We start from the raw sequence: 12,639 nt of genomic DNA, 5'->3' as shown, positions 1-12,639 counted from the left end.
TGGAAGGCGAGTTCCTGGCCCCTGTTGTCGGCGAGAGGGGGACATGAACTGGCTGCCGGAAGAACCATCGTTAATGTGCCTTACCACCCTTTACCACCTCCTGGCTCCTGCTCACTAAGCCAGCCTGGTTCACTTTGACTATTAACCCTCCTGGCGGTTCATTTCTGTCTGGAATTATGAGTCAAAAGCGGTACATTTTTTTCAAGAATTTTAGGCATCCAATTATTAAGTCTTAACTCACCAAAATATATCAGAATAAAGGCCTGTAAGATATCCTGCATATAAATAAAAGACTGTAACACAAATTTGCTGAAAAAATTAAATTTATCAATAAACTGAAATAGCAAAACTGTACAAAGAAGCAGCAGATTATATATACAGTATGTACATGCAGTACAGTGTATAACTAATACACCTCCCGTGTGTGGTAGATTTTAAAACATGGAACAGCACACAGGGCGACATTACAGTCCGGGCAGTAGAGACGGGTTTCTTTGCGGACTTTCTTACCCTTGCTATCCGTCTTGCTGCAGCAAACAACGCACATCCTAGTTGGAGCAGCTTTTTTTGGAGTGGGTGGAATATAGTCTGAAAAGTGGCGGCCAGTGAGGCGCTCAGGGTTGACAACATATGATGCACGGCGCCCAATTCGCACATCTGCTGATGAAGTCTGGTACTTCAGACATATGCTTTCGCACATTTTCCATATAAAGTCGGAATGCGTTCCTGGCCTGTCACTGCGTTGCTTATACAAAATGAACGCATTCCACAGAGATTGTTCCAGCAGATGCCGAAACATTTTTTTGTAGTATTTTTTTTGTTGTTTGCGGACTGCGGGGTAGTATGTCATCGCCTGGTCAGCTCGGTCCACCCCACCCATTGTATGGTTGTAGTCCAGGATGACTTGCGGCTTGGCCAGGACTTTCCCTCCTCGCGTTGTGGTGGTGGCAGATGAAGCATCATGGACAGTGCTGAGCGTACACACGTCCTTCTTGTCACGCCAGCGGAGTGCCAACATTTTTCCCTTCTGCCAAGCCACAATGTCCCCAGATTTTAGCTTTTGCTTGGCGAAGGCAGTAGGCATTTCTCGCCGGTTAGGACGAACGGTGCCGTAGGCATCAGTTTTGTTCCTGATGAGTATTTCAAAAAGTTCAGGTGAACTGTAAAAATTATCTGTGATGACACAGTACCCCTTATTCAACAAGGGCTCCACCAAAGATAGCACGGATGAAGTCGCCACCCCGTAGCTGCTGAAAGCAGGGTTAAATTGTGTCCCTTTCCCGGTGTACAGTATGCTGTTCCAGATGTAGCCCGTTGATGCCTCGCATAACATGTAGGACTTCACTCCAAACCGGGCCCTCTTGGACGCGATGTATTGTATCCAGGACAGTCGGCCTTTGTACGCCATCAAGCTTTCATCCACACTTATGTCCCTCTGGGGCACATAAGTGTTGCGGAAGTTTTCCATCACCAGCTGAAAAACTTCCCAGATCTTTTTCAACTTTGGCGCTGGGTGGGTTGACTCTTCGAAGGCGGAGTTGTCTGCGAAGTGTAGAAACTTCATGATGAGTCCAAAACGGTACTCCGACATTACCGTGCCAAAGAAGGGGGTAGCGATTATTTTGTTCGTCGACCAGTACCATTTCTGCAGGGGCTTCCCCACCACCCCCTGCAGAATAATTAGTCCAAGGAACAGCCACAAGTCCTCCTTGGTGATAGGCTCCCACATCCTGCTCCTGGAAAAGGGACCTCGTGGAGCAGCAATTTCTTGCGCGGCGTAGCGGTTCGTCTCCACCACGATTTTATCAATAACAGCGTCACTGAAGAACAGCTGCAGGTAGGCCAGGGGGCAGTGATCACATTCAACCTTCAAGCCGGGCTCTCCAGTAAAAGGGAAACGGGGGGGCGGTGGTGGGGCCTGAGTGGTGTTGACTGGGCACCAAACACGTGCGTCACTAACCTCCTCCGTGTCGCTGGTGATGGAGTCGCTGTCAGAATCAGACGACAGGTTGCCAGGAGCATCACTGTCACTGGAGTCCTCCAGTGACTGCAAATCCGGATCGCTGTCCTCGAACTGCATCAGCGCTTCCGCTGTGAGACGCTTCGAGGATGACGCCATAGCAGGTGACAGGAAAAAAGCGTAGTAAAAATCCAGGCAGAGGTCGGTACACAGAAATCCAATAACAGGCAGAATCAGCAGGCGGAAAACGTAGGTCAAAATCCAGGCAGAGGTCGGTACACAGAAATCCAATAACAGGCAGAATCAGCAGGCGAAAAACGTAGGTCAAAATCCAGGCAGAGGTCGGTACACAAATCGGTAGGAAGATCAGATCACAGCACAGATCACAGCACAGCTCACAGCTCACAGCACAGCTCACAGCTCACAGCACAGCTCACAACCAAATGGCAACAGTGTATTGGATACACATGAATTTGATTCATGTGTATCCAATACAATGCACTTTGCAGCCAATGAACACAATTTTTCAAATTTCCCGCCCCACCCCCATGACGTCACGCCACCCTCCGCTCCTCTGATTGGCCGCCGGGTCCCCAAGAGAATAACAGGATATGGGGGTCCCGGCGGCCGGACATACATCGCTGCTGCTGGGGGAGAGAGGCAGGAGTCCCTGGAGAGCGCCGATCGCACAGGGACTCCTGCACCAAAGGTACATTTGCCGCCGCTCTGATCATATGGCCGCCGGGTCCCCGCAAGATTACCGGGGATATGGGGATCCCGGCGGCCGGACAAACAATGCTGCTGCTGGGGGAGAGAGGCAGGAGTCCCTGGAGAGCGCCGATCGCACAGGGACTCCTGCTCCAAGGGTATATGTGCCGCCGCCACCGCCGCTGCTGCTCTGGTCACATGGCCGCCGGGTCCCCGCAAGATTACCGGGGATATGGGGATCCCGGCGGCCAGATAATTGTAGCAAACTTTGGGGGAGAGGTGTAGGAGTCCCGCTGAGCAGCGCCGATCGGCGCGCGGGACTCCAGTAAGCAGGCGCAGCAGTTTTTTCTCTGCCCCGACCTGAGCTCGGGCTTACCTATAACAGCTGATTTTTCCTACCCCGAGTTTAGGTCGGGGTTACCGCCAGGAGGGTTAAGTCGCCTGCAGCCACACATTTTACATCTACAGTGGGCTGCTGTGTACTGCCCTTCTGCTGTCTGTCTGTGTTTCCCACAGCCAGGATACACAGATTTACCTTCTCCTGCCGCTCTGCCACCAGCTATTACGTCCAACAATAGCTATATCTGTGTAATTTGCTGTAAAAAAAAAAAAAAAAGTAAACCATTAAAAAAAAAAAAAAAAGTTTAATTTTTCTGAGGTGCCCGGGTTGAAAACTGTGTTGTCCCAGTTGTGTATTGGACACGATGTGGGCCGCACGACCGCTGTCTGGGACCTCCTGTTGTGTTTATTTACAGCCCTGGTATCAACGCTAGGTACCAGGGCTATTATGTCACGCTGCCTACCTACCTGCTGCCACACTCACACTACAGTCTCCTCCATTCCTCCTGCTGCTGCTGCTGCCTGTCTGTGTTTCCCACTGCCAAGGGTACACAGATTTTACCTTCTGCTGCTGCCACTCTGCCACCAGCTATTATTACGTCCAACAATAGCTACTCTCATTACTCCTCCATTCCTCCTGCTGCTGCTGCTGTCTGTCTGTGTTTCCCACTGCCAGGGTACACAGAATTACCTTCTGCTGCCGCTCTGCCACCAGCTATTACGTCCAACAATAGCTACTCTCATTACTCCTCCATTCCTCCTGCTGCTGCTGCTGTCTGTCTGTGTTTCCCACTGCCAGGGTACACAGAATTACCTTCTGCTGCCACTCTGCCACCAGCTATTACGTCCAACAATAGCTATATCTGTGTAATTTGCTGTAAAAAAAAAAGTAAACCATTAAAAAAAAAGGTTTAATTTTTCTGAGGTGCCCGGGTTGAAAACTGTGTTGTCCCAGTTGTGTATTGGACACGATGTGGGCTGCACGACCGCTGTCTGGGACCTCCTGTTGTGTTTATTTACAGCCCTGGTATCAACGCTAGGTACCAGGGCTATTATGTCACGCTGCCTACCTACCTGACTGCCTGCTGCCACACACTCATCCTCCTCCTCCTGCTGCTGAATTTACCTCCTGCTGTCTGTGTGTTTCCACTGCCAGGGAGCACATACAATGGCGCTTCCAACATGCGTGCGTCACCAGCTATTACGCTCAAAAATAGCTGCATTTCTTTAAAAAAAAATATATAAAAGAGAAATAAGTGAAGAAGAAGAAGACGATATAGAAGAAGAAGAAGATATAGAAAAAGAAGAAGACGAAATAGAAAAATAATAATAAGAAGAGGATATAGAAAAAGAAGATATAGAAAAAGAAGATATAGAAGAAGAAGATGAAGAAGATGAAGATGAAGAAGATGAAGATGAAGATGAAGAAGATGAAGAAGAAGAAGATGAAGAAGAAAAAGAAGACGATGAAGAAGAAGATGATGAAAAAGAAGATGATGAAGATGAAGAAGATGAAGAAGATGAAGAAGAAGAAGATATAGAAGAAGAAGATATAGAAGAAGAAGATATAGAAGAAGAAGAAGATATAGAAGAAGAAGAAGATATAGAAGAAGAAGAAGATATAGAAGAAGAAGATATAGAAGAAGATATAGAAGAAGAAGAAGATATAGAAGAAGAAGAAGAAAATGAAGAAGATATAGAAGAAGAAGAAGATATAGAAGATAAAGAAGAAGAAGAAGAAGAAGTATATACACTACTGAACAGAATTTTGGACACAACTTCTCTTCTCTTTCCACCTTTTTTTTTTAAGGAACATCCCCACATAATCACTTGCTGTTGTTACTTGGGAAAAAAGATGTTTCTTGCATCATTCACCCTCAAAACAAGTGTTGGAAGCTATTTAAGGCCAATGCGAATAGTCAGCTCGAATAATGAGCTCGAATACCGACTCGAATAGTGAGCTCAAAGTCCGAGGTCGAATCGAATAGTAAAAAATATTCGACTCGAATATTCGACCAAATTCGAATAATTTACTATTCGAATTCGACCGAACTCGAATAATAAAAAGGGGTATCCGAGCATCACTGGTCACACACACCAAAAAAAAAAAAAAACAGCAGAAGGATGAAGTACCCCTCAGAAGGGCTGTTTGCAGGGGCGTAGCAATAGGGTGTGCAGAGGTAGCAACCGCAACGGGGCCCTTGGGCCAGAGGGGCCCCAAAGGGCCCTCTCTCAAGTACAGTATTAGCGCTCTATTGGTACTGTGGTCATAATAATTACTTCTATAGATACTTGGAATAGTGGTAATCATAAACAAACTGCTCTCCATTCCCTTCTTGCGCCTCTGACACTGTAGTTGCAATTGGCAGGTGTTGGTGCACCGTATCAATTGTTATGTATAGAGTGCTTGGGGTGGCCCCATTGTAAAACTTGCATTGGGGCCCACAGCTCCTTAGCTATGCCACTGGCTGTTTGGGATGATTAAACAGCTATCAGCCAGCGAGGATTAAAATAAACAAGCCTAGCTAATGCTTTCCCTATCTCCAGCAAGCTCTGACCCTAACTCTCTCGATTCCAGCTGAAGACAGACCGGAACATGACGGGTGCTGCAGCGTTTTTATAGGGGACAGGGTGACCGTGAGGGAGTGCAGGCTAATTGGCTGCCATTTGCCTGCTGACTGTGATATAAGGGGTCAAAGCACAAATACCTGATCTTCGCCGAATAGTGCTTGCCGGCCAACTATTTGGGCCATCTCTACTTGTTCACAGGTATACAGCAGGTGAGGTGAACGACCTTCACCTCAATGCCCCACGCATATCCCACTCCTATGCGCGCCTGCAGGATTTCTAAAGAGCCGCCCCCACACTTTGGAACTCCCTTCCACTACCTATCAGACTTGCTGCCTCCTTTAGCACACAACCCACCTCATTAAGATGGCCTATCCACCCCCTACAACACAGCGACTCTTTTTATTCCACAGCCCTACTTAGTGTTTCTGCACCCCCTTAGATTGTAAGCCTTTGGCAGGGCCCTCCGTTCCATAGTTTAGTCTACATGACCGTGTGCTCCTTTCCTATGACAGCCTCGTACTTGTATTACTGGGCCTACCTAACCAGCCCGAAAACGCATGATCATGTATCTTGTACCTTGGTTTGCCTTGCATAACTTGTTCCATGTTGTACAACCTTGTTACGTCTGATATCTTTGTATCATTGTATATATTTATTGTCCAGCTCTGCCTAATATGTTAGCACTTTATAAATACAATAAATAATAATAATTACTTAATTATGTATGTAATTACTGTATATTTTCTATGTGTTGGCTGATTGTGTAATGTTTTCTGCATATAAGAGTCATTATAACACAGTATTTTTTTTGTACTTATTTCTTACATAGGTATCCTTTTGTGGAATGAATGGATTCGAAATCTGCACAAACACAATGAATCATATAACTGATTGAGCTGGATTTTTTTTATACTAGTTTCAAGTAAATTTATAACACAGATATATTAGGCTCTATTCTGGTAGCGTTTAGTAAATAATTACCTCATGGGATTGGGCGTACGTACGAAAAGGGCGTCGGGAAAAAAGGGCGCGTGGTATAAACGATAAATGGAAATATCGTTTATAGAAATTATTGTGTAGAATTTCGTTTATAAATAGTGATTTAAAAATGTATAAATCACTAAATAATGTGTATGAGATCGGCAATTCTTAAAACGTTAATCTTCCCTGTTTGTAAAGTGAAACTTATATTTTCGTTTATTAAAAACCCTCCCTGTACCTATCCCTAACCCCTAGACCCCCTGTTGGTGCCTAAACCTAAGACCCCCCTGTTGGTGCCTAACCCTAAGACCCCCCTGTTGGTGCCTAACCCTAAGACCCCCCTGTTGGTGCCTAACCCTAAGACCCCCCTGTTAGTGCCTAAACCTAAGACCCCCCTGTTAGTGCCTAAACCTAAGACCCCCCTGTAGGTGCCTAACCCTAAGACCCCCCTGTAGGTGCCTAACCCTAAGACCCCCCTGTTGGTGCCTAAACCTAAGACCCCCCTGTTAGTGCCTAAACCTAAGACCCCCCTGTAGGTGCCTAAACCTAAGACCCCCCTGTTGGTGCCTAAACCTAAAACCCCCTATGGATAATAATGTTTTACAGACATGAATAAATAAAGAATGTAAAGAAAAAAAATGTAAATTATTTTTTTGGGTGGATAATAATGTGTTAGAAATGTTTTAGAAATAGTGATTTATTATCTTCATAAACGTTATTCGTCACGGGCTCATTTTGTAAACTTAAATCATCACAAACATAGTTATAAATCCTTAAAAATCTCCGGGCGCCGTTATAAATCCTTAAAAATCTCCGGCGCCTTATTTTCCCCGTTCAGCGCCCATTAAACGATATTTATAATGAAAGTGAATGGGGCGCCCTTTTTGTCCACTTGTCTCATGCGCCCAAATCTACTGCTTCCATTACCTCATGGGATTGGGTTTACCTCATGAGAGAAATCAACTTTTGAATTCTGGTAGTTTAAGTAAAGTTTTACCTCATGTAATTTCATGAGGTAATTCAAGTGGTAATTTTCTACTAAAAATGTGTGGTATTTAGTAGTAAAATACCTCACACTTGAATTCTGAAGTGAAATAAGGTGCGTGTTTGCATGTCTTTTACCTCACATAATTAGACCTACCTCTACCACATGATAAATGTAGTGCTGTGACAGAATTGTGATATCTGTCACATAACATGGAGCCTTTTCAGCTTGTTCTGTGCTAGGTAGCCGCATTTGCATCACTTTGTAGTGGAAACCAGCCCAAAAAGTAAGTTCTCCAAACCCCCTCTCAACCACCAGCCTCTAAAAGTAAGTGCTCCGACCCCCGTCTCTAATACTGCTCCGACCCCCAGCCTCTAAAAGTGCTCCGACCTACCCCCTCCCTCCCATCCTCTAAAAGTAAGGGCTCAGACCCCTGCCTCTAATACTGCTCTGACCCCCCTTCCGACCTCCAGCCTCTAAAAGTGCTCCGTCCTACTCCCCCCCCCCATCCTCTAAGTAAGTGCTCTCACCCCTGCCTCTAATACTGCTCTGACCCCCCCCTCCCGACCCCAGCCTCTCATACTGCTCCGCCCCCCCCCTCTAACAGTGCTCCCACCGCCTCTATGTTTTTATAAGTAAAATTGCACAAACCCTCTTCATCTCTACCCCAGTCCCCGCCCCCCCCCCACACATTCACCCCGGATCCCCTTGAGGCACTATAAATTGTATTGGTGATACTACTCATCATTATGGCTCTCTCCTGCTATGAATGCACACCCTCCTCCGTACAGCTCCAGCTGTTTACTGTACCAGTGACGCAGCTTGATGACTTCATCAAGCCACGTCCCCATTACGGTAAACAGCTGGAGCTGTACGGAGGAGGGTACGCGTTCATAGCAGGAGAGAGCCATAATGATGAGTAGTTGCACCGATACCGACACTGGGGATCCGGTGTGATTGTTAGGGGTGCAGCGGTGGGAGGGGGGGTTAGAGATGAAGAGGGTTTGAGCACTTTAACTTATAACCAGGGATGTGGAGTTGGAGTCGAGGCAATTTTGGACACCCGGAGTCGGAGTTGGAGTCGTGGTTTCATAAACTGAGGAGTCGGGAGTCGGAGTCGGGGGATTTTTGTACAAAATCCACAGCCCTGTTAAATATTAGACTAAGGAGTCGGAGTCGAGGAGTCGGAGTCAGGGACATTTTGGTTACCTGGAGTCGGAGTTGGAGTCGGAGTCGTGGTTTCATAAACTGAGGAGTCGGAATCGGAAGATTTTTGTACCGGCTCCACAGCCCTGCTTATAACAACATCAAGTCTGGGGGCCGCAGCAATTTTAGAGGCTGGGGGTTGCAGCACTATGAGAGGCTGGGGGTTGGGAGGGGGCCGCAGCACCATGAGAGGCTGGGGGTCGGGAGGGGGGGGGGTCGCAGCACCATGAGAGGCTGGGGGGAAATCTGCTGCCAATCTCATTGCATTTGTGGGGAAATCTGCTGCCAATCTCATTGCATTTGGATGAAATCTGCTGCCAATCTCATCCCCAACACCCCCCCCCCCCAGTCCAGCAACCTCCGGTTTCCCCCTCTATATCCCCTGCTAACACATATGAGTGCACCCCCCTCCGTTCTTAAACCTTCCCGCTTCCACCCGTCGCCCCCCTCTGAAAGCCCCGGTACCTCTGATAGAAATGAGCAGTAGTATTACTCTCGTGGCTCTCTCTCTATCCAGCGATGATCACGGAACCCCATCTCCTCCTCTGCTGATCAGCTCCGGGCTGCCATTTACAATATCCGGGGAAGCGGCTTAATGATGTCATCAAGCCGCATCCCCGGTACGGTAAACAGTAGCCCGGAGCTGAACAGTGGAGTAGGAGGGTGCACAATCAATGCTGGAAAGCCATGACAGTGAGTAGTCTTGCGGATGCCAATCCCACAGCACATAAGGCAGGGGTCCCCAACCTTTTCCGCCCCGGGGACCACTTCCTGACCAAATTTTTCTCCGGGGACCTGGGGGGGGGGGGGGGGGCTTGGGTGTTTTGCACGACCTAGTGGACAGTGTCGTGCGCAGCGGGTTACAGGGGGAGGGGGGCTGGGGTGCAGCGGCATAGCTAGCATAGTTGCCCCAGTATAGGGAGTTTAGTTGCCCCAGTATAGCTAGTATAGTTCCCCAGTATATAGCTAGTATAGTGCCCCAGTATATAGCTAGTATAGTGCCCCAGTATATAGCTAGTATAGTGCCCCAATATATAGCTAGTATAGTGCCCCAGTGTATAGCTAGTATAGTGCCCCAGTATATAGCTAGTATAGTGCCCCTCCCCCCTCATCCGACCGCCTCCCCCCCCCCCGCGGCACCCGGAGGGACAGTCAATATGCATCCCCTTGCAGCGCTAAGAAGCATAGGTGCTACTACTCACCATTAAGGCACGCTCCTGCGTTCACCTTGCATCCTCCTTCTCCTCCTCCGTACTGCTCCGGCTGTTTACCGTACCCGGGACGCGGCTTGATGACGTCATTAAGCCGCGTCTCCCCGGTACGGTAAACAGCCGGAGCAGTACGGAGGAGGAGAAGGATGCCCGGTGAACGCAGGAGCGTGCCTTAATGGTGAGTATTAGCACCTATGCTTCTCAGCACTGCAAGGGGATGCATATTGATTGTCCCTCCGGGTGCCGCGGGGGGGGGGGGGAGATTACAAGAGGCCGGGGAGATTAGGAGAGGCCGGGCTCGGGAGGGGGTCGGGGAGATTAGGAGAGGCCGGGCTCGGGAGGGGGCCGGGGAGATTAGGAGAGGCTGGGCTCAAGAGGGGTCAGGGAGATTACGAGAGGCCAGGGTCGGTAGGGGGGTTGGGGAGCATTAGTAGAGGCGGGGGTCAGGGAGATTACGAGAGGCCGGGCTCGGGAGGGGGGTCGGGGAAAATCCCCTCCTAATCAATTATCACTCCCACAAGCATCATGTCGGGAAAATACCTCATTGTTTACCGAGTGAAAAGCACTCGGTAAAACATGTTTCCCCCCTGTGTCGCTAATTTAACGGATATAAGCAACAGGCGGGAAAATGTGCAAGAATTAAAAAAAAAGGAATGAGGTATTTTCCCGACTAATGCTTTTTTCACCTCACACAGCTACCAGAATTGAGCCCATTGTTTCTTAAAATTGACACTAAAGTGGTACCGTGTTATGATGTTGATGTCGTGTTAATAATTTCACTACATCTATAATATTTTACAACAACTGACCTTTTTTTTATTTTAAGTGTTGATGTCAAAATGAATTAAATTTGAATGCATTTTTGTGGGCTTAAAGAGAATCTGTATTGTTAAATTCGCACAAAAGTAAACATACCAGTGCGTTAGGGGACATCTCCTATTACCCTCTGTCACAATTACGCCGCTCCCCGCCGCATTAAAAGTGGTTAAAAACAGTTTTAAAAAGTTTGTTTATAAACAAACAAAATGGCCACCAAAACAGGAAGTAGGTTGATGTACAGTATGTCCACGCATAGAAAATACATCCATACACAAGCAGGCTGTATACACCCTTCCTTTTGAATCTCAAGAGATCATTTGTGTGTTTCTTTCCCCCTCCAGCTATCTTCCACTGAAGTGTCAGGCTGTTTCTTCCTGCAGAGTGCAGACAGCTCTGCCTGTATGTAATTCCTCAGTATGTGAAAGCCCAACCAGCTCAGAGGACGATTTATCCAGCTTGTAAAAGATAAGAGAGAAGAGAGAAGCTGCCCTAATCTAAATAATACACAGGCAGTGTGCAGAGAGGGGCCTGGAGGGGGGAGATGCATCACAGAACCACAACACTGAAGAACTTGGCAGCCTTCCAGACACAGGCCGACAAGTCTGACAAGAGAGAGATAAGTTGATTTATTACAGAGATGGTGATAGTAGAACGTGCTGCAGTAAGCCAGAACACATTAGAATAGCTTTTGGAACTTGTAGGATGATAAAAAACAGGATGCAATTTTTGTTACGGAGTCTCTTTAAAAAATGTATTTACAGCACAAATACATCATAGTAACCTTGCAATCATGCATATATTTGCATTCTAATTATCACATTTTTTACATCAACGCTTAAAGAATATTATAAAAAAAAAGGTTAAGCAGATACCTCAATAATTAACGTATAGTATTATTCTACCTAAAGATTATTGTATTACATACAGGGAGTGCAGAATTATTAGGCAAGTTGTATTTTTGAGGAATAATTTTATTATTGAACAACCATGTTCTCAATGAACAATCACACTACCGAAGGTTGTACAGGTAAGTAATAATGTCACACTTTGCCAACTCGGCTTGACCCTCAATGTACATAAATTGATAAAGAGCTTTATTAAAACACTTTCCCTATTTGTCAGAGATTACTTCTTTCTCCTACTTATAGGGATTTCCTAGAGAGGTATATCACATCTGTGTTATTTTGTGTAAGTTGCACATTTATAGAGATAAGAGGTAACTGTACATAAATGCAGGGGTCCTTACTGACCCCCCCCCCCCCCCCCACCCCAACAAGAAGAGACGTCCGCTATCTGGGGTGTAGCTATCCTGCTATTAGTCAGCCCTTAATGTGCCTGGGCCTCTTAATTTCATTGTGCATTTATTATCACAGACAGAATGGCTTAACAACGAATTTTCGCTGTACAGCCCATTCAAAGTGTCGCATAAACACAATAAAAGGTATTCCCCATAGGGGATATAAACACCTTCATACAATGTAGCTGGGAAGGAATAATTTCACCATCAAAGTGTAGGAGGTGAGATAGAGGTAAATGAATAGATCGGTGCCACTCAACAATTGTTTCACCTCAACTATAGAGGCGTCGTCAGGAGTATGTGGTGCACATTCAATTTACAATATATACAATATGTACATGTAGTGTTGGGCGAACACCTAGATGTTCGGGTTCGAGAACGTTCGCCGAACATCGCCGCGCCGAACTCCGAACATAATGGAAGTCAATGGGGACCCGAACTTTCGTGCTTTGTAAAGCTTCCTTACATGCTACATACCCCATTAGCAGGGTATGTGCACCTTGGGAGTGGGTACAAGAGGGAAAAAAAATATTTGAAAAAGAGCTTATAGTTTTTGAGAAAA

The 12,639-nt window shown here is 46.7% G+C and overlaps 1 protein-coding gene across 1 annotated transcript; it reads right to left on the bottom strand.

Moving 5' to 3' along the window:
- Nucleotides 1-406: 406 nt before the first annotated feature.
- LOC137562354 (piggyBac transposable element-derived protein 4-like) lies at nt 407-2,119 on the bottom strand. Its single transcript, XM_068273690.1, has one exon. The coding sequence runs from the start codon at nt 2,117-2,119 to the stop codon at nt 407-409; it is 1,713 nt and encodes a 570-aa protein (XP_068129791.1).
- Nucleotides 2,120-12,639: the final 10,520 nt, after the last annotated feature.

The sequence above is a fragment of the Hyperolius riggenbachi genome, chromosome 3 (genome assembly GCF_040937935.1).
Source record: "Hyperolius riggenbachi isolate aHypRig1 chromosome 3, aHypRig1.pri, whole genome shotgun sequence".
Lineage (NCBI taxonomy): Eukaryota > Metazoa > Chordata > Amphibia > Anura > Hyperoliidae > Hyperolius > Hyperolius riggenbachi.
This window is presented reverse-complemented; position numbering and strand designations above follow the sequence as displayed.

Bases quoted from the DNA above. Each gene is read 5' to 3' on its own strand.
- LOC137562354 (XM_068273690.1), bottom strand. From the start codon at position 2,119: ATGGCGTCATCCTCGAAGCGTCTCACAGCGGAAGCGCTGATGCAGTTC.